The sequence below is a fragment of the Lutjanus erythropterus genome, chromosome 17 (genome assembly GCF_056507025.1).
Source record: "Lutjanus erythropterus isolate fLutEry1 chromosome 17, fLutEry1.hap2, whole genome shotgun sequence".
Classification (NCBI taxonomy): Eukaryota; Metazoa; Chordata; class Actinopteri; order Lutjaniformes; family Lutjanidae; genus Lutjanus; species Lutjanus erythropterus.
This window is the reverse complement of record NC_139333.1, coordinates 23149978-23173045: the sequence shown is the minus strand read 5'-3', so window position 1 is coordinate 23173045 and position 23068 is coordinate 23149978. Positions and strand designations below refer to the sequence as shown.

Sequence of the window (23068 nt, the reverse complement as noted above, 5' to 3'; positions counted from 1 at the left end):
ACGTAAATAGCTAAGCATAAAGTCACATAAGATTGATGGTAAACAGTCAGCAACACTACTTCCTGAGTTTAGGGAAGGGGCTTGGTCGCGTGGGTCGTGTCTAGAGGGGAACCCTTAGTTTGCAAAACTCTCGCGAGATTTGTACCCGTTGTTTCTTCATTGTGCACCTTATACAAACTTATTATTTTTAATCATGCCAGAACGCCGGTGTTAAATTCTGGATATGTTTATGGATATAAAACGTTTGCTTACGGTTAGGGAAAGATGGTGGTTTGTCATGCAATGATTACTCTCGCGAGATTCTGCGCGGCTCTGGGGTTTCCCTCCTAGCCACGAGTCTGGCGTGCCTGCGCCCCGCGAACGCGCATCAAATTAGCATCGATGAAGTTTGTGCGAACATGGCGGATTTCCTGCCGACCAGATCCGTGTTAAAAGTTTGTCTACCCGTCTGCCTGCTGAATAATGGCGAGGTGGAACAGTTGCGAAAGTCTAAGGAGATCGACAAATGTCTCTCCCGGGAGAAAACGTACGTGAAGCGGCTGGTGAAGATCCTACTGCTCGGCGCTGGCGAGAGCGGCAAGTCGACTTTCCTCAAACAAATGCGGATCATCCATGGCCAGGACTTCGACCAGCAAGCCCGAGAGGAGTTCAGAGCCACAATTTACAGCAATGTTATCAAAGGTAACCTCGCTGCTGACGGCAGGTACATTAGGACAGGTTATACGCCGTTTGGCTGCGACGGAAAGGCGTTTAAACTGGATGGGAAAGTTTCCACATCTGTTTGAGGACATACATAAACAGTCTACATCTGCTCCAGGCACACCCATATTAACCGCGTTACTACTGAATCTCACTCTGTAACATTTCATAGCCGTATAGTCTAAACAAATGTAACGTTATAAAGTTGTATCATAGACCTTAGCTACACGCCAGCAGTTTCAAATAGCCAAAGGCAAGTTTTGTTGCACGACGACTATGATAGGGATGTAATGCTAATGGAGGGTGAGCCCACCAGTGGTGTAAGGTGTTCCTGTTTGTCCACTCTTTGTACGTGCAGGAGTACATCCTACAGCCAGTGCAGGAAGACCTACTCAGATCCTTGACTTAAAGTACTTCTACAGCAATATTGAAGTACTTCATTGAAAGTAAAAGTCCGGCGTGGAAAATCCTCCTTAAAAGTGAAAGTATTGGCTGCAAAATGTTGTTGAGATAGTAAAAGTGCTGGTGTGGTCCCTGTGACTAATATTTTACATTACATAATTAGATTACAATACTGAGTCAGTATATAAGCAGCACGTTACTGTAGCTGCTGGAGGTGGAGTTAGTTCAAACCACTTCATAAACAGTTTTATGTAGGGCCTAAGTGCAACTTGATTTTTTTGGCTGATATCGATATTAGGGAGCAAAAAAATTCAGATATCAATAAATCTGCTTATATTCTTCATACAAAACATAAAGTATATACAAAAACACATTTTTTTCCTAGTGATTCCAGAAAAAAGTTAACATTTGTGACAAAATTGAGTCAGGATACTTTACAGTCTAACAATAAATGTCATATCAGGGCACTGAAACAGCAAACTTTCATTGATAATTTCAATAATTATGAATAAAAAATAAAAATGAGTAAAATATGCATTAATCCTTTGTTAAGAGAACATATCATTTATACATAAAAAGCTGCCTACCAAACTAACAAAAACAATCTGCATTATGTTCTGTTGGAAAAAAAAAAACTTTGTACTTGCCGATATCAATGTAGACCAATATAGCTGTTTAGGCCGATACTGGGGCGATAATTTCTGTCGACAGATATATCAGTCAGGCTCTAACAAATACTGCATGAAAAATCCTACTCAAGTAAAAGTATATAAGTATCAGCAGTAGGGCTGCACGATATGGTTAAAAAAAAAAACATATTGCGACTATTTTGACAAATATTGAGATCGTGATAACATTCACAATTAGTAGGGGTGATAATTTTTGCATCACAATTTTAAATTTCATTGAAAAATACTGAACATTGTAAGGATGGGATATTTATTGGACTCGTATTGTACCAAATAAACATGTCTGCAGTACTCCAATATTTCATTATAATGCTGTTTTATCAAATACTTTTATTGTATCAAAAAATTGCAGCTTTGGATTTTGCACTTAGCCGTATTGTGATTTCAAATAATTGTGCAGCTCTAATAAGTTAATGTAGTTACAGTATTGAAGTAAAAGTACTGGTGGTTTGTCTCCTCTGACTGGTTAGTTATTATATGACAGTTTATTAAGAAGAAGAAGAAGAAGAGAGGAAAGAAGAAAAAACTGATACACAAACCTGTAACCTCATTTCAACCTTTATGGAAATTATGTGAGCAGTTTCAAGGGAAAAATAACTGTATGCTGGAGGTGTTAACAACTCATAGACATCTGAAATGTGATCTACACACTGCTTTTGCAAGATATCAGAAGCCAAATCTTTTTTTGATCTGTTGTATTTCAAAAGCTTGTTATTTTATCTGTTGTGTCAAATCTCCGTCTCAAAAGTAACTGAACCGAAAGCTGTTTAGATAAACGGGGAGTAGAAAACACAGTGTACATTAAGATAAGACAGGTGACACCTCTCTGAAGGTCTCAAAAATATAAAATGTAATATAAAATATCATAAGCTTCACATATGTATTTATTTGCACCATTTGTCAGGTCAGATGTTGCTGTTCGTCCACCCCCTCATGTTTGAGGTCAGTTATCATTGCGGAGGTAGTTTCAAAATAATGTAAATCATAGGAAAACACTTTTTAATCGTTTGTGTCATAGAAATATTTGTGATATAGGATTAAGTTAAAGTGACAGTTCACTGTAATGCTATTCATTCATCTAGATTGATTTGGCGAGTTGCTGAGTTTTGGATATTTCGGCCATTAAGATGTCTGCCCTCTCTTCATTATAATGGAACTGGATGGCATTTAGCTTGTGGCGCTCAAAGTAGGGCTGAAAAAAACAAAAGAACGTCCCAGAAATCTTGACCCGGTTACTGAAGGTAATGAGCAGTTTCATGTAGGAACTACTTTGTTCCTACCAAAGTACACCTGTCAAGTGTATCACTGCACAGAAGGAAGCGTACAGGTTACAGCTCAGCTGAAGAGGACGCCATTCATGTTTACATTCTGTGCCGTCACGAGCACGAGCCTCTCACCCGTGAGTAGATGCACGCTGCCTTCTCTGCAGTGATACCACTGATGGATGGTAGAGAGAATATAGTGAATTAAACTGGTCATACCAAGGTCTGTGGATTACCTTGAGTAACCAGGTCATGATTTCTGTAAAGAGATATTGCTGTTGAGTTTTTCAAACATATTTTTTGTCTCTTTTAGTGTCACACAGTCCTGTTATATTGCAGAGAGGGCAATATTGGCATTTGATTTAATCGGTATTAAAAAGGATTTAAAAGCCTTATTTTTTAAGGGGCCATTCACCCAAAAATCAAAAAATACATATTACGTAATAGGTATACGTTGTGTTTATGTGACTGGTCTTGTTTTAGAAATATCGTCTGTATAATGCAGCTAAATGGCACAAGTCCTGTGGTGATCAGAGCACCAAAAATACATTTGAAAAATGCAAAAATCTCGACCTGGTTACTCAAAATTATCCACACACCTTGTTGTGAGCAATTTCATGTAGGAACTACTTTCTTTCTGGAGTAGAATCTACCAGAGCTACTTCCTTTCTTTTAGAAACTATAAAACAGTCTAGATGGATAAATGCAGGCTCCGTAAAAAGTCTTAAAATGTCTTAAATTCTTTCTACTTGAAAGACAGTAGGTTCTACATGATACAAAGCACAACAAGTCTGTGAATTATCTTGAGTTACTGGGTCGTGATTTTTGGAAAGAGACACTGATTTTTACATTTTTCAAATGTATGTTTGGTGCTTTGAACACCACAGGACTAGTGCCATTTAGTCCCATTATATTGTAGAGAAGGCAGACATCTCTACAACTGATATCTCCTGATATCTTTTCATTTCATTCACACCAAAAAAATATATAGATGGTTAAACGTCCCTACAGGCCAGGGGGAAAATATGTATTTTTGATTTTAGGGTGAACTGTCCCTTTAACTTGCTGGTACATGAAGACAGCTAGAAATATCACTACAGGAAAAAGGAAAAATACGCATTTTAATCTTTTAAACCATCTTTTGTTTTACATCCTCCTTCACTCCGACAAAACAGTGGGGCTGCAGCTAACGATTATCTCATTGAGGGGTTAATCTGTTGATTGTTTTCTTGATTAATTGATCAGTTGTTTGGTCCATAAAATAACAGAAGATGGTGGAAAATGTTACTCAGGTATTGTTGACAAATGTCTTGTTTCGTCAATGAGCCAAAGATATCCAGTTTACTGTCAGAGAGGACTAAAGAAACCAGAAAATATTCACATTCAGAAGCTGAAGTCAGAGAAGTTTGGCATTTTTCTTAAATAAAAAAGGCTCAAAATGATTAATCAGTTATTGAGAATTACAGCTGACAGCTAATCGATTAATCAGTGCGGTTGTGTAGGACGTTGTGTTCTTGTGTCTGCTCTGCTAGTCTCTCTTCCACTTTGAGTTTCATTCACACCTGACCTGCTGCTGTAGATCCTAACATTTGGGCCTCTCTTATGCTCTGATCTTTTCACTTCCTCTCCAGGTATACGTGTGTTGGTGGACGCCCGGGAGAAGCTGCACATCCCGTGGGGCGACCAGGACAACCAGCGGCACGGGGACAGCCTGATGGCCTTCGACACCCGGTCGGCCGGGATGGTGAGCGGGCAGCTGGAGACGCCCATCTTCCTGCGGTACCTGACGGCCATCAAAGCTCTGTGGGCAGACTCGGGCATACAGAACGCCTACGACCGTCGCAGGGAGTTTCAGCTGGTAGGTGGACATCTTTACAGAACTGACGAGAAGTTTTCTCTGCGTCACTCTGGTACACGCCGAATCCAGAAAGAGTTTTCTCGTGTTTCGAGAAACGGCAGTGAAAATAGAAAGTGAAACTGGTTTTAATCCATCCTCCCTTCCCTCTCTCCCTGTATGTGTGTGTCTCTCTCTCGCTCTTGAGTGGTCAGACATGTGATTGAGTCAGCTTCCTGTTTACACCTCTCCCCTCCTTATGTCTTGGCTGTCAGCACACGGGTTCTAACACACTGACATTTACCCCAGAAAAAACAGCTGTGGACGAGAACACGCTCACGTCCTTACTGGGACTTTTCTCAGCTACTGTTTTTTATTTTTTTTGGGCTGGTATCACTTTCACAACCTGCTTAAACTTATTACTTAAAATCATTAGTGGCCATCTATTCAACTACTGGCCAAATATTTTGATTGATTGTTTTGAGTATTTTTTTAAGGGAAAAAATCTCTGATATTAGCCTCTTTAATGTTCTTTACTCCACTTCGACAGTAAACTGAATATCTTAATTTTCTCGACAAAACAAGACATTTCATGACGTCTCCTCAGGCTTTGGAAAACATTGATCAACATTTTTCACAATTTTCTGACGTTATATGGACCAAACAACAAAGTCATTAATCGTTTTGAGTCATTTCTTTAGAGAAAATGTCAAAAATCTTTGATTTCAGCTTCTCAAATGTGAATATTTTCTAGTTTATTTACCCTTCTGTGACAGGAAACTGAATATTTTTGGGTTATGGACAAAACAAGACATTTGAGGACATGACATTGGCCTTAAGGAGACAGTGATCAACATTTTTGACCATTTTCTGTTCTTTGACGGTCCAAACAGCTAATTGATTAATTGAGAAAATGATTGAGAGATTAGATGATAATGATTTGTTGTAGCTTTATTTTAAAAATAACAAATTGTGCTGCCTTGTATTTGTTTACTTTGATGTAAGCTGTCAGGTCATGTGATGCAGAGTTATTATAGTTTTGCATTAGTTTTTATTTTTATTTTGTTTTTCAATATTTGTCTTCAGTTTCAGTTAGTTTCCAGAGTGGGTTTGCTCACTTCAGTTTAGTTTTAATTGTTAAAATTGTAAAGTTGTAGATTCTTTATTATTATTTTTATTTATCTATTAAACCTATTTTTTAAAATTCTATTTGTTTTCCCAGGTGCAATATTCAAGAAGTTTTTTTTATTATTTTAGTTAGTTTCATACTTCATACATCATTCTTTTCAGTTAGTTTTTGTTTAGTTTTTTTCTAAATTCTAGTGTTAATTTTTATTTCAGTTAGTTTTTAGTTTGGTTTTAGTTAAAGGTAGAATCAGTAGGATTTCTCTGAGCAGAAAGATTTGCTTTGATATTTAATAATGATGTTTATAAAGCGTCCTGAACACAGCAGAATGATGACAAAATACAGGCAGCAGATACAGCCACCACCAGTGGGCCATAAGTGGTGATTGAAAGTTATTATATACAATTCTTTACCTTGTTTTTTAGGAAAATGTTGCGTATTATGCCTTTAACTTTTATAACTTTGATATGATGGATGCTGCCAGCATTCGAAGAGTCCGTTCTGAGGAGACGGGGACACACTTCTTCAAGTTTCTTTCAGTAATGAGACAAAAGCAGTAAATTGAAATGTTTCTGTGCGTTGCATAAGGCTGGACTTGTGTCAATGGCGTTTTGTTAGCCTCTCACACACTCCGTTTGTTGATTGTGCAGACAGAAAGGGGAATAAGAGTGATCAGAGCTGGAATGTTGATCTGTAGTTAAACAGCTTTATGCTTACAAACACTCGGCGCTGCTCTGCACACAAACACTCACACCTCAAGTTACACAAGGACACACACACACAAATACATTCTGTGTGCGTGTAAGGCTGCAACTAACCATTATTAACATATGTTTGTGTTCGAAAAATTCCCCAAACCTTTTTTTCCATAGTGCAAGTTAACATCTTTAAGTGGCTTGTGTTGGTGGATGAACCATTCAAAACCCAAAAATATTTAAATAACCGTCACTGTTTAGAGGCTTGAACAAGTGACAATTTAGACCAACAAATTAATCAACAAAGTCCCAAAACAATTAATCAATATTAAATGTACATGTACAGTCAGTGCCCTCATGCATGTTGCTTTAATTTTATTGTAGTAGAAACAGTTTGTCGGTTAATCAGTTTGTCCATTGACAAATATTAAAAGAGGTGGTGATTTTTTTGTGTTTTATGTCACTATAAGTGAAAAATCTGGGCTGTTGGGTAGAAAAATAAGCAAGTTTAAGATGAAATTTTCTGATATTTTATAGATATTTTGGTATTTTGTAGACTAAACTATTGATCAAAAAAATACTTCGGCCTTTATTCTGACATTTGCAACTTTATAATTTTTTTTTTTTTTACTTTCTGATTTACAGGCAACGAAAGCATAACACCAATACAGGACTACATATAAATATGCACAGGTTACTGTACAGGACGATCAGTTGACTAATTAGTTCAGTAGACTTTTGTCACTTATCAATCTAACATGCCAAAACATTTCATGGTTCCTGCTTATCAAATGTGAGGATTTGCTGCTTTTCCTGAATATTTTGAGGCTTTGGGGCAGCTGAACGATTAACTGGAATAAAAAATCTACAGATTAAATGATAGTTCAGGGTTCATGAGAAGCTGAAACTTTGAAAAATGCTTAACAATGATGTTATCAGGAGTAGGAAGGAAGGAGGATTGATCTGTCGACTATTTTCTTGATTAATCGATTAATTAATCCCATCATAATCTTGTCAGTTGAAAATTGACCTATTTCCTACAATGATGATTTTCATCCTCATTAATAAATACTAATCTGTCAATCATTTTCTTGATTAATCGATTAGTGGTTTGGTTCAGAAAATGTCAAAGATGTAAATGCCAAGATTACGTCCTCAGAAACCAGAAAGTCATCACTTGTAAGAAGCTAGAATTAATCGATTATCAAAACAACTGATGATTAATTTGGTAATCGATCATTCAGTTAATCGTTGCAGCTCTAGTTAGGAATTCACTTGCATGCGAATAAACTTCTTGAAAAATGCGTCATTTTCAAGATAATCTGGTCTGTCATCAACACAATCACTCATTTAAGCCACAGATATTTAAAATGAAACAGTGCCATCATATTTATTTGTTGTATTCTGTGAACGCAATTTAAATATGATGATAAAAGCTTCAATAGTCTGCAGATAGTTTGGTTTAAGCACCTTGTGTTAAAAAAAAAAGAAGAAGAAGAAGAGACACCCCTACGCTGTCTGCACTTGCTTAATAAAAAACACGTAGTTACCTTTAAAGTGCTTGACTTTTACTCTTAAAAAGTCCCTGAGAAAAAAAGCCATTCATTGCATCCCTTCATCGTGTATAAAACTTTGATTTTGAGTCTAAATGTAAATTGAATTTAAAACACCAGCTCTGCCATTCAGACAGACACATATAAAACCAGCTGCAGCTGCTGAAGAGTTGCTGTTGTGGGAGCTGTTTGAGTTTTCCCAGCTCTTGTTAGCGAGGACTAATTTGTTTTTCTGCCAGCAGATACAAACCATTGTGTTTCGACCATGCCCTTTACGTATTTGCATCACAAATCACAAGAGCCTTCAGGCTTGCGTGTAATTATCATTAAAAACACATGTACAGACTGAAACCACACATGGATCCTCTCACTCTGTGTGGTACAAAGTTCACACTCTGTCTTTAAAATCAGCCGTAAACATTTTCTCTCTCTCTCTCTCCTCACCTGGGATTATTTCTTCATTGTCAAAAGTTGCCGCAGATATGGATAATAAGTCACACACACAAAAAAAACCCCAATAAATCTGCCTGAATTTAAAGTGTTGTGTAGCTGAAATTCAGATGACACGCTGACGTTATGTAATGTTACGTTTCAGTTTTGCTTCTTCAGCACACTCAGATTTACTGCAGGCGTCGTCATGCTTCATAATGAACAGAAAGCGCTCAGAGTGATCGCTCTTCTTCTTTCTCTTCCTTTTTTTTTTTTTTTTTTTTTTTTGTATCTGGCTGATTTTGACGATTTCAAAACCACCTCCGCTCCCCTCAGATTTGAGCTGCTTTTTTACTCGAGCGAAGCCAGAATTAAAATGAGCTTCACAGAAAAGGTAGCTCCACGCCATTCTACCCCTCCCTGGTGTAATCTTACTCTGCACACACTTCCCATGTGTGCACACACACACACATACATACACACACACACACAGGTTTTTCAGGTCAGGTTAGTTTTTTAAAAGATCAAAAGGTGAGTACAGAAGTGTACAGTGAGGGGAAATGGATGGTGCATGGCGTTACTCAGATATCAGCCATTCTTGAGAACGGGGAGAAATCATGTTCTACCAAAAAAAAACTTTCAAAACTATTAATACCATCACTCTTATTCTTTAAGCATTTATATACAGTACCATAAGAAATGGTTCAGATTATACCAACAGTGTACAAAGCAAAAACTGGCTCCTTTGAAGAATCTTAAATACCAAAGAACAAAAAACTTTTGCACATTTGTAGGTCAGCAGGTGTGTAGACGACCATGAATGGACAATAAAAGCAAAATGTATCTTGCAAACTATCTTTTGTGCTTGCAGTCAAAGCTTTAATAGCAAAGGTATTATTAAATCTTTGATTGCATGTGCAGAAGACAGTCCTTTTGCCTTTTAATGAATCTAAAATATAAAACAAATTTCAGCTTGTTTTCACATTTTTTGCTCCCTACATATTTCCATGTAATACTGCTACTTCGTAGTTTTTATGTCTCTAGTGTACAAAAATAACAAAAGAAAAGATGAGAGTGATGTGTCCAAAACTTTCAGGCATTAAAAGTGTTAGCTGTACCCTAAGGGCCCCTGTCTCACTTCCTGGTTTAAAAAAAGGCAGGAATACTGCTCAGGCACCAATAGACTTTCATTTTTCAACAAATTCATTAACTAATATTGCTTTCAGATGTGTCTCGGCCATAACATGTCAACTCTGCAGCCCTTCTAAATCGAAGCTAAATGATAATTTTGGTTTTAAAATGTGTATTTTGATTAACATTAAGAGAACTCTTAGCAGCTTAAAAGAAATAAAATGGCTGGTCACCACAACCGTGCTGTCAAATGATGAAATGAAATAAAATTTAATCAGTATGATGTTGACCCGTTGCAAGATTTAGTTGCCAAGAGTTTGATCTTTTCTTAACATAATTAAAGAGTAAAAATCAAAACCCAGTTTGGTCCCAATTATCAAGAATGAGTGAAATCCAACCCACGCAACCACTACTGCTGATCAAATTTGAATTTTACGGCAGGGGCGTTGGTTTACGTTGCCATTAATGCAAAATGCATGCAAAATGATCCCTGTGAAAGTTGTAGTGTGTTACACTGCACACACTGCGGGTCACAGGAAATCTGTTTTGCCTTTTGCAGTCAGTTTTTTTTTTTTTTTTGCTTTAAGCCGAGTACAAGACACACACACACAGACACACATGCACACACACAGACGCAGATAAAGGAATGCATCTCAGTCTTGGCAGCCTCATGTCTGGGCTTGCACTAATTGCGCATGAACAGCATCTGAACGGTCTAGAAAAAACGCCCCAACACACACACACACACACAGTGACACACATAGATCTAGCCACATTTCTGTATACATCAAAGACACACTTCTAAACACGTGTCTCCTGCGCTACCAAATACTTTGCATCCTGCCTCAGCTACACACAGCAGACTCAGCTCTTGGGCGGACACACAGTTGTAGAACAGAAAACAAACAGATTACCTGGAATTGTGTGTGTGTCTACGGGTGTCTGTGTGTGTTTGTGTGTGTGTGTGTGTCAGCTGAATAGGGATTTTTTGTCCCGCGCTTCAACAACTGTATTCTGTAATAATAGCTGTTTATTAAAAGTATCTCGCATGTTAACTGTCTCCTTTATGATTAAAATGACTGAATGTAATAAAAATATGTAGAATTAACAGAAATCCCTGCTCTGTCCTGTCACAGGGTGAGTCTGTGAAGTATTTCTTGGATAATCTGGATAAGCTTGGCGAGCCGGTAAGTTGTTTCTGCCTGCACTGATTGTTATAATCACACGTGTACATGTTATAGTCCATATTGCAACATGTCTAGACAATTTAAGGTTAGCTGACGAGCAGCTAAGATGCTTGTTCATCACCGATAATGCTGACACATTTTGTCAAATAAGCTCCTGTTCGCTGACCACCAGCTGCCGTGAGAAAACTGGCATCACCTCAGGCTTGTTGGTTTTGGAAATTAGTAAAGTTTTGGTCAGAACCATCAGACCTGCAACAAACACCATCACCACTGCTGGCTACAGCTAGGAAGCTAACTTTGTCATAATGGGCATGTGTTGATTTTAGCAACAATCAATTGAATGAATCATTTTTAACTGAGTAATCCGTCTATTAGGTTTATGTTGCCTATCTGGGTACTGGTTGGATTTATTTTTGATACTGCAGTTTGTGTTTCCTTGCAATATCATAATTTGCTGTGATTTACTCAAAGCTCATGAATGTGTTCAAAATTTCTTTAGCTCTGGAACAGACTTGTAAAGATGTCTGATCAGAGACTCTCTAAAAAGATATTTGATTGGGACATTTTGCACAGTCGTCCCTGGATTAATGAGTTGAAATCCTTATTTTATTTGAATGATTTGTCATTTCTTTTCCAGATCAGGTTACTTTGTGATATTCAGGAAATTAGGAGCAAAATGAATTGAGAGAAATGGTCTGTTTATGTTTGAGAAGTATGTTTTAAACAAAAGAAAAAGATCCCTATGTGCACATTTAGGTTCAGAAACTTTATCATTATTATTCCCAGACACCAGGAGGATTAATGCCACTCCAGAGGAGGACAGACTTTCTTGTCTGAGCTCTGTGAAATTCAAAATTAAATAGTGTTTTTGTCATCCTGTCTACAAAGACACAGCAGGTGTACTTTTTTACAAAAATGCCCAGAATTATGTTGATTTCTTTTGTTTGCATCACTATGAAAAACCTGAGTTGTGCTTTAGGAAAGGAAACTATTTTTACAGCAGACTTTGTTTGCCGAGCTTGGGAGAAAAGGCATAATATTTGGTTTAAGACTGAGCTGTAAAATAATGTATGTGAATAAATTCTTTCTTTAATGATGTATTTCTTTACCAAATATCCACCTTTTAGTATAAATAAAGTTTGCACAAAAGATTACTGGAGGGCCTGAATAAATGTTTTTGTAAAGACACATCTTCTGATTATTGGCTGACTAATTCCACATAAAACTAATTTCAGTTGTAATTTTTTTTTTTATGTCATTTGTTTTCTTTCTTTCGTCTACAAGCTGAGTGTCTGTCTTCATCATGTGATTATTGACAAGTTGTATTTTCTCTCACATTCATCTTCTCTACATGTAGATATTGATCCATTGTGTGTTTCCGTCTCTCCTGCAGAATTATCTACCCACTCAGCAGGACATCCTGCTCGCCCGTAAACCTACCAAGGGCATCCACGAGTATGACTTTGAGATCAAGAACGTTCCCTTCAAGATGGTGGATGTGGGAGGGCAGCGGTCGGAGAGGAGGCGCTGGTTCGAGTGTTTCGACTCGGTCACCTCCATCCTCTTCCTCGTGTCCTCCTCCGAATACGACCAGGTGAGCACGCCGGCCGTGGCATCTCATTTCCTCTCTCTCTCACACACACGTGATAGACTGATAAATGCCACATTAACCTGTTTGTTCTCGCTGATATTGTTTGGTGACTTTTTGATAAGTCATCGTTGCTGAGTCTATATGCTCACGAGTGCTTTGTGCAGTTGTGGTTTATCTCAGCATGTGAACACTGATGCAAATACAACTACCTTTCATTTGGTGCACAAGTGCAGATTGTAATCTATGGTACCATTAAGAAGTTCCATCACAAGAGCACATTAACAGTTTGATACTCGGGTTTGGGGTCTTGCTTCAGTACATAAACACCAAAAATGTGCTCATGATAACATGTTTGTCTTTTATTTAGAACAAATAAGCAGCTAGGCAGTGTGCTGCTGTGGACAGCGTCAGCAGCAAAACATATTTCAGACATAAAAATGTCCACCTCAAAGGATCAATATCAGTTGAAGTGTATGCTATATTTAAAATATTTTCACTGATTTACTTTGCCATCGAACAGCCTCTTCTGATGGGTAAACTTTGTGGCACTGGTGAAGCCAAAATAACCTTTTAAAACACTGAAGTCACACAAACCAACAGATAAATAACAGAAGTAAAATTACTGTCCTGTTTGCAGAGAGCGATATATGGGAAACAGTGATTTCCTGACAGCTGACAGCAAAGTAAAGCAGTGAAAATATTCTAAATATAGTGTACACTTTAACTGATATTGATCTTTATACTGCTGGTGAGAGCCGTGCCTGGAGGCATTTTGTTTTCAGGTTGTGTGTCCATATGTACATCCATATGTCCATTCCACTCTTGTGAACGTGATATCTCATGAACACCATGAGGGAATTTGGTACAAACATCCACATGGACTCAAAGATGAACTGGTCAGAATTTGGAGGTCTTAAGTCAAGGTTACTGTGACCTAACTAAACACATTTTTGGCTACAGTTAAGTAATAATTATGACAAAATTTCTCACAAGTATCTATATGGAATAAAATGATGCAGTGATGACATTTTATCTCAAAAGCATCAAAGGTCACCTTCACTGTGACAACATAATGTTCTGCTCTCTATCAGTCCTCTGTACTCTATAGTATAGTTATAACTTTGCCCAAAACTATATTATTAAAGTCTTCACTACCTGTAATATATGACAGACATGGATGTAAACAGCAACTTGACTGGTGGAGGAATATAACAGCGAGGCGGTAATTCTAGTTTTAGGTGGGCCTTCTTTTAAGTGGTAAAACAGGTTTTGCTGCTGACCCTGTCCACAGCAGCACATTCCTCAGCTTCCATACCCCACACAAAAAATTCTAACTATTCCTTTAACCGGGAAACGGTTGTAAACAGTTAATGTAAATGACACACGAGAGACGAGATCTTCCAGCTCTCACTTGTGTTCACCTTATTGTCAACACTCACTACATGGAGTGTACATGAACACGCTAACCGGATTAGCACAGTTCAGCTAACAGACAGAAAATTGACCCAGTTGACAGGTTTCAATATAATATGATATATCAAATCTTTGGACAGTGACAGTGCCAACAACAACAACAAGAACATTTAACAAAAGTATAAAACTAGGCTAAATAATAACTTTATCCTATGGCATTTTACATTGCATAAATTACCCTAGCAGCTAGCGAACTTAGCATTTGCATCACTAAACAAATTTATTCATATTTTTTTTTACTCACAGCTGGTTTGTGTTTTTAGATCTCCTGTCAGAAAACCTCACATGAATTTCAGCCTGCATGCACATTTTTTTCGGCCTGACATTGATGAAAGAGAGCAGCTAATGTTGCCTAAGCCTGTGCCATGTTTGTCATGTATCCAGAGTAAATATCCTCATCGTCTTTTTCTTGGCTGCTTGCCATTATCTATGTGGAGTTAGTGCTGTTTGAATGTTTAGGAAGGAGGTGTGCTGTGACAGAAACAGTGACAGACGTGCCGTGGGAATTTCAAAATAAAGGTGTATCTTAATGATGTTATGGATTGATGTTTTCACTTTGCATCGTCAATCATTGCATCGATAGATCGATCCAGATTGATGGACTGTTACACCCCTAGAACTCACACTTTGTTCACAGGGAGGACAGAATCCAAAAAAACGTTGCATACCAAACTGAATAATCTCCACCAAATGGTTTGGAACAAATACACATACTGTAACAAGATCAGACAGGATGCATCATGCAGAATTTAAAAGGCTTTTGAACTGTAGGTGGTCATATTTTCTGAGGCTCATTAATTTCTGTTGTGTTTATGATACTAGTGCTAACAGTAGTAATTGTTGTCTTTAACAGGTGCTGATGGAGGACAGGGTGACCAACCGGCTGCGTGAATCGCTCAACATCTTCGAGACCATCGTCAACAACCGCGTCTTCGTCAACGTGTCGATCATCCTCTTCCTGAACAAGACGGACCTGCTGGAGGAGAAGGTGAAGAGCGTTCCGCTCAAGGACTACTTTCCTGAATACACTGGGCAGGAGCACAGCCTGCCGGACATCCAGGCGTTCATGGTGGAGTGCTTCCGGGCCAAGAGACGCGACGCCACCCAGAAGCCCCTGTATCACCACTTCACCACGGCCATCAACACGGAGAACATCAGGCTGGTGTTCCGGGACGTCAAGGACACCATCCTGCACGACAACCTCAAACAGCTCATGCTCCAATGACCCCCGTCTGTCAACCTGTGAAAGAAAGTAGAGGACCTGAATGGGGACAAACCACCCACTCGCTCCTGACGAGGACTTGGGAGAGACCAGCCTTGGAAGAATCCGATAGTCGTCAGCGTTCTTCTTCAGCCGTTTTTATATTAGTTTTTACTCACCTCTTTGAAGAGTTGGCCTTCTTGTTAGTTCAGGGTTTGGTAGGGGGACGAGCCAGTAGGACAGACTTGTCTAACTGTGGTTATAAAGAAAGATGAGCAGGCAGTTTGGATGTTGGACAACATCTAATGTAGCTGCTTCGTCTTGAGACTCTCCCCTCTGGCCTGACAGCACAAGACTCTCTAGGGGATTTTCGACTCACAAGGTGTCGGTGCTGGAGATAATGCCAGTGTCTGGCTGTGAAAAAAAAACAGGCATATGGTTTCTTAACCAGATACACAACTTTCCAAGCAGCAAATACAGGTATGGCGAAATATGTAAGCAAATAACAGAATGCACCAAAATCCTCCTTGCCAGTCCGTGTCCAAGCACTGAATCCATTTATCCTAAAATCACTCCATTATTTCTGTCACACTCTCCGGTGCTGTTCTGTGATTGTTGTTTGAAAGCCCCTGATCACCTGGAGGCTGCACAATCCTCATTTTCTCTCAGATTGCAGCATCAGTTCCTCCCTCTTCCTGTTCCTTTTTCTCAGTTCGAGATCAGCAGGTTAAAAGTGCCGGCACAGAGCCAAATTTTTGCCGGAACGAGGAGTAGTTCATCGACGGTGATAGTGTTCAGAACGGTTAAAGATTCGATGGCTCCAGCACTGGCACCTTGTTTGTGGAAAAAAACAAAAAAAAAACAAAAAAGCTAGAAAAGGGCACAACCACGAGACTGAACCCACAACGCCTTTCCATATAATGTCTTAAGGACACCTTAATCACTGTTTTATATCCTGCATTTGTGCCTGTGTTCCTCTATAGAATTAAACTCAATCTTAGCTGCCTTAAACTGATAATTAAGATGCAAGTTTTCCAAAAGTTTTTGGTTGTTTTCGAGGGCAAAATTCCCTTCTTTGGCACATGAGGCAGGTGTGCCAGCAAGTGAACATGCAGTCCACTGTTTTCTCAGGGTTGAATCAAAACCGGCGTTAATGCTGATGTCATTGTTGGTGAACTAAGTGAATAATCTTCGTCTGGGCGGCAGAGCAGTGAGACTCGGTGCAGGCTTCAGTACTGTTTGCCAGGTGGTGTTGGTACTGTGTGCTCCTGGGTTTGACCCCTGACCTTTAACCCAGACTCCCCCCGCCCTCCTCTCCTCTTTCTCTCTCTTTGTCTTGATCTCTGATTAGATGCCTTGTAAAGGGACAGACCTCCACTCCCTGTTTGCCTGAATGAATTATGAATGTCTGTTAATAGATGTACAGAGATTTTCTCTAAATTTGTCTGAATATACTGTAACCGACGTTGTTAATGGTAAAAGATGTAACCTGTCATGTGAGAATATCTGTGTTGGCACTGACTCCAGGCATCTCTGAAAACACAACCTTGTGCTGTTTAGGAGTTCCCTTTAAAATACATTTTGAATTTGTAGGAAAAATGTGGACAAAAAAACAAAGCTGCTGGAGTTGAATACTTTTGTCAGCGACTGTATTCTGTAGGGGGCCAATCTTTGTTAGAGGACAACTTCCAGGCACTGTTAAAAATCTGTGTTTCTGCCAAATCACCCCGTGCTTTCTTGGGACTGTTCACAAGCACAGTCTGTAGTTTTTCTCCAAAAAATAATGCTCCTGTGAGCTTCAGTTTGCTTCCAGTTTTTTTTTTTTTTTTTTGCTTTTGTCCTGGCTTTGTACATACTGTAATCTGTTTCCATGTAAATAATGTTCAGGTTTATCTCCGTATATGTAAATGGTTGTAGAAATACCGTTTTTGGTTTTTTTTCCAGTTCTGAATGTGTTTCAAAATCACTGCTTTTTTTTCCAATGAAGATGAACTTTTGATGATGTAGATGTATTTGTGTAATTTTTTTTTCATCACCTTTTTGAAATTCATTCCTGTGCCAAGTCTCATGCCACTCTAACCCTATCAATAAAATACACTTTTCTAATGAAAGTGGGCTCTTTCCTCTTTATTAAACTTATTATTAAGTGTATAACCCAAAAGAGAAACACATTTTGTGGATATGATAAGAGACCTGTTTAAAATAAATGACCGTTTGTATTTCTACATTGCATTTAAACTTAACATTGTTTGGATTTTCAAAGATAAGTGAAATGTTAAATCCTATTTATATATACAAATGCATATGAGGTGCCATTAATCTGTGTATCTGTTTTATCCAATAAACTACAAATCTGTGTCTTTGTATTTTACTTTACATACAAAGATATTTTTGAAGTTTATTTTATTTTGGAGAATCTCAAATACTTAATAATAAATAATTAATACTTATCTCAGAATAATAACTTATCTCAAAGTAATCCCTTAGCGTCTTAAAATAATAAACTTAATCAAAATAAAGACTTATCTTAAAATGATGAGAAACTTTATCAAAATACGGACCTAGTATCCCAATAGAATAACTTCTCAATCATACTGATTTATTATTTAAAACAATGAGAAGTTTTCTCAAAACAATGAGAAACTTTCTCAAAATAATGTCTTAGTGTCTCAACACAATGAAATCGTATCTTAAAATAATGGTAAAGTCTCAAAACAATGACCAAGTTTCTTAAATGACTTAGATACAAGCCATTATTAGTCGATACTAACTAATCATTTTGTGTTAAGTTTCACATTACTGTGATTTACAGGATCTTTTCACTGGCGGAAATGAGCTTTCAGACGTGAGAAAATGAAACGAATGAGCTTGTTGTATTTACTGGCGAGAAACAGTTTCACTCGCTCAACGAAACCATGAATTAAATATCTTGTTCTGCCACATAATGTCGTGAATGCTACTGTAGACTAATAAATTCCCCCGCTGACCGAAGTATCAAAGGTTTTCTTTGGGATTTTTGACCGACTTCATCCAAAAATTCAGCGGTATGCTCGGGGATTTACGCAAGGGCGGAAGTAGACAGGAGTGAATCATCTTGACGTAGAGCGAATCGACGCGCCACACCCACTGAACCGATCACTGCATGTTGATCTTTGACATTTGATTAACCGTCACACACAGCCCCGGTATAACCAACCATTTAACAATACAGTTTGAAAACATGCCGCTAATTATTAATAGCAATAATTTAGCTAACTAAAGCTAAAGTTAAGTAATTTAGTGATTTACACTCAGGCTCCTCAGGCGCTACCCAAAGGGTCTTTCCCCTCACAGTACCAACAGTTGTCTCTGTACATTACACTTGTTACGACCCTGAATGAGAAAACGTGTCTAACTGAACGTGTTTAAAAGTGACACTACTGTGCAGTAATATTGTGATGGTTAATTTCACGTCAAATTAATGTTTTTGCCGCTGATACGAGTTTCCTTTTCTGACTGCTGGAACATGCGTCACCCTGATTGGCTGTTTTACAGACGCGTTCAAAATGAGCTCTGGTAAGTTTCACAATATTCATTTATGTCATTCATAAAACAGGAAACGTCACGTGACGTCATGTGTTTGTGCTATTATTTGTATCGGGACTTATTGCACTGCTGAATGATGAAATACAGTAGAATCTGCAGTAGAAAAGTCTATTGGAAGTTCTTCAAAGCACTTTTACTTCAATGACAAGGTCAGTCCATGATGCAGAGAACATGTGCATCATGCAAAAAGCAAATTTCGTCTTTAAATCACATTCAAGGTAACTTTTTAAGCCTTTCCAGCACCTTACAGCTGTGGTATTTTACTTCTTCATCACGTTAAATAAGATATTATTGTGCAATAAAGAACCAGAATTATGTTTAGTGATGATATTGTACAGAAGGCTGATAAATGAAAGAAAAACAACATTTCATGCCAGAGGGACTGAACCAGTACCTTTAACTACATTTTACTGCTAATACCAATGTACTTAAATAGGATTTTTCTTGCAGGACTTTTACTTGTACTTTTACATTTGTATATTGGTGCTTTTACTTAAATAAAGGATCTGAATACTTAAATGTTATTGGCATTATTTTAGTTTTTATACACATGATACTCAGCACTATACAGTTCTGATTGACATAAACAAGTATAGTAACATTAAATGCCAATAATGAACTTAACTGAGGAAATTTTTTAAAAAAAGAATAACTAGATACAAAAACAGACAAAATAAAAAATAAATTAACTAAATTGATATATAAATAGTGAAACAATTATATAAAAAAAGGAATACACACCAAAGGCACCTGGGTAGTACATAATGTTAATTAAATGAATTAAATTAAATTAAATTAAAATTTTGTTTTGTGATGCATTCTACAGAAGGGACCTAACCTGTACCTTTAACTACATTTTTGCTGCTAATACTAAATAGGATTTTTCATGCAGGATTTTCTTTTTGTAATAGAGAATTTTTACATTGCTGTATTGGTACTTTAACTTAAATAAAGGATCTGAATATGACTTCCATCACTGACTAAACCAAACTTTTGAAAAAAAACAAAAAAAACCAAAACTTAACTAAAACAATATTGTGTGCATACAAAACTTTAGTTATTTTAGTCTCTGTTAATTTGGACAAATTCGTCAAGTGTGAGGAGACACTGGTGCATCTGTTTATTGAGACTGAGTGTTCTGAAGAAGAATTGATTAGTCAAGAAAATGATCATCAGATTAATTGATAATTGTGAGTTGCATTCTTATACATACTGACCACATGTAAACATAAAAGTGTTAGCGTCACACTGCTCGTTTAAACCACACAGGAGCTCTGATCTGTCACTGTTTTTGCCCACAGAGGTGTGCCCATTCTGCGGGAAAACCTACAAAAGGTTGAAGAGTCACCTGCCGCATTGCAAAGCAGCAGCGAGCTCCAAAACACCGCCAGTCAAACATGATGTCACGGCGAATCAGACATTGTCATCTTCTCAACTGGCCACAGCCTCGACCGAGGAAGGAAAGTCCACAGAGACGCTGTCCATGGCTGCCAGTCCACAATCAAAGAAGAGTAAAAAGGTGTCTGTGGTATCACCAGCACCACAAACACCTTTACCAAGTGCAAATACACCATCCTCATCTTTGGGTTCTGCATCACCTCCACCGCCGGCTAAGAGGAAGAAACAGAAGCTGTCTGAACAAATCAATACAGCCACCATGCCCACCGTAATCTCCACCACAGCACAGTCACCGTCCCTATCTGCCACCATCTCTAAGCCCAAAAAGAAGAGCCTCCGCGCTTTGATAGAAGCTGCAAACACCAAACAGGTTTCTGAGGGATCAGTGGAGGCAGGTCCTCTAAGCTCCAGAACGGTAACACAAACAGAGACCAAAACTAATCCCGACAAAGACAACGCCCATCCTGCCTTTCTGCCCACAGACGCCAAATCCAAAGGTGCCTCTAAAATGAAAGTGTCAAAGGCGAAGAAGGCGGCACAACAATCCCTTTCCACAACCAAAGATACCTCTAGCTCTCTGGACTCTAAAGTAAATGAAAGACCTTGTGTAAGAAATGACTTCTTGGTGCAAAACGAGGATTTATCTGTGGATAAGATGTTCTTAAAATCAGGAATGGGTCACCAGGCCAAGATCACACTCCAGGATGCTAAAGCCACATTAGGCCGAGCTAACACCACCCGTCAGTCCAGCAGGCCGAGCATCCTGAGCCAGATCGGAGCTAGTGAAATCAGACCCAGCACTCGTCTCAGTCCCCTCCCAACAGGCAATCAAGGAGATGCTGATAGCTGTTTGGTAACAACTAAAACAGCACCAACAGTTAATAAAAAAACTTCAGAGTCAAAGCAAACATCTTTAATCCCCCTGCAACATGATGGTTTCCCTCCTGAACTAAACTCCCCTGCAGCTCCCCTCCTTTCTGAACATCTGTCGTCTCAAACCGAGCCAGCAGTCAGCCTGAATGAGGGGCTGAAGGTGGGCCATCGCAGGACAGGACTCCCGGTCACAAAGTTTTCCAGCCCTCATCTTTTCCCTTTTGCACCACAAACTCTGCCGGCGAGGGTGGAGACATCGAGAGCCGATGATGGATGGATGATGGAGAAGTCGCGGCTCGAGATCAGGAAACAAAACACCGCCGAAAATGGACCTAAAGGTCAGTATGTGACGGTAAAATGAAGGGCGTGGTGTCAAAGCTTCAAACTTTTTTGGCACAGACTGAAATTAAGGATGCACGATATTGTCCAAGTCATTTTCCACCTAACTGCAGAGAACAACAAGTCTCTCCTGTCGTGAATCAGCCAACTCAATCTTCGTGCATCGTCCATATCTACAAAATTAATACATGTTTTTATGTTACTGAGCTGCTGACTTTAGACACTATTTATTTAAAAGTTCTTGTTGGCTTGATTTAATTAAGACAGCATTTAAGAACTTAAGTTTTAGTTAAATATGAAAGATGATTTTGTAGAAAAACATGTTTGTATTCCTCAGAGTGAGGCAGTGAAACCTGGTATCGGTACGATAACTCAGGTATCGGCACCAGTTCAAAACCCAGAACTCATGAAATGAAAGCGGAAGTGTTGTGAGCGTGTATTTACGTATCAATGCATTGATTATTTGTGATTTATTGGCTCTCCTCTGACAGAACGAAGCCTCGGACAGGTGAGACTGAGGGAGCTACCTGAGTGGCTGGTCTGCAGAACTCCCACCCACCCAAGAGAGGTGGTGGAAATGGTGCAAAGAGGTGAAAAAAAACACACGTATCTCACACAAACACAAATATACTGTGCATATTACTCACAAAACACTCCAGTAGGCCGACTGTTTGAGTTTTTCTGTGATCATAACAATGCTTTTAAAGCATTGGTTGAAAATTTTGTGTAATGCGAGTTAGATTCTTTTTGTTTTGTTTTTTGTGTTTGATTTTTCTTTTTTAAATTTAAGTCTTAATTTAACTTAAGTTTTGAGTGTGATGTTTAACGTATGTTTTGCTTCCATCAGGCTGGCGGTGGTATTACAGGAGGTACATCGACGTGAAGAAAGGTGGTGTCGGTGGACTGGGCTTGTTGTTAGCAGGATACTGTGTGCTCAGCTACGTCTGGAGTTACCCTCATATCAGTAAGTCGTGAGGATTATTAAACTCAGCGTTGCCTGCAAAGATTTAGAGATAACTTGGCATGCTGATGGTTGTTTTGTTGTTTTTTTGGGGATTTTTTTCCAGAGCGTGATCGTTGGAGGAAGCATCACTGAGGCCAAAAGGAAGATGTTTGTACAAGCGTGACTCTGTATGAGGAAACTACAGCTGTGATGGAGCGACGGTTCATGACTGCTGGGTATCTTTTCTGTCAGGGTTGGTTTGATTGGATTTTTTTGCATTTTTGGAAAATGTGCTTATTTGCTTTAGATTTCGATGAGAACATCAGTCCAAGTCTTGTAACTGCTAAGCCAGCAGCTGGTTAGCATTAGCTTAGCGTAAAAGAGTAGACATGAGGGAAACGGCTAGTCTGGCTCTGTCAAACATCAACAAAATCCACCTGCTAGCACCTTTCAAGTAATTAACTTACTTATATATTATGTGTTTAATCCAAACTGTAAAAAAGTTAAGAAAACTCGAAGGTTCAAGTCAACTCACTTCACAGTTTTTTTTTAGTTTCAGGTCAAACTCAAACTCTCGATTTATAAAATACAGTTAAAATATACTTCTTGAATCTTTTAGAAACCCAAAATATTCTGTATTTCAAAATTGTTCCTAATG

The 23068-nt window shown here is 38.5% G+C and overlaps 2 protein-coding genes across 2 annotated transcripts; both read left to right on the top strand.

The window, feature by feature from the left end:
• Positions 1 to 350: 350 nt before the first annotated feature.
• Positions 351 to 17383, top strand: LOC146312254 (guanine nucleotide-binding protein subunit alpha-13-like). The gene is made up of 5 exons (XM_084741219.1): positions 351 to 681; positions 4684 to 4910; positions 10957 to 11007; positions 12401 to 12601; positions 14925 to 17383. Exons 1-5 carry the CDS (start codon positions 399 to 401, stop codon positions 15294 to 15296), a joined length of 1134 nt encoding a protein of 377 aa, XP_084597345.1. The 5' UTR covers positions 351 to 398; the 3' UTR covers positions 15297 to 17383.
• An 856-nt stretch (positions 17384 to 18239) lies between these two features.
• On the top strand, positions 18240 to 22671 carry LOC146312253 (uncharacterized). Its single transcript, XM_084741001.1, has 5 exons — positions 18240 to 18827; positions 20159 to 21466; positions 21959 to 22057; positions 22315 to 22431; positions 22535 to 22671. The coding sequence occupies exons 1-5, from the start codon at positions 18818 to 18820 to the stop codon at positions 22561 to 22563; spliced, it is 1563 nt and encodes a 520-aa protein (XP_084597127.1). The 5' UTR covers positions 18240 to 18817; the 3' UTR covers positions 22564 to 22671.
• The last annotated feature ends 397 nt before the right edge of the window (positions 22672 to 23068 follow it).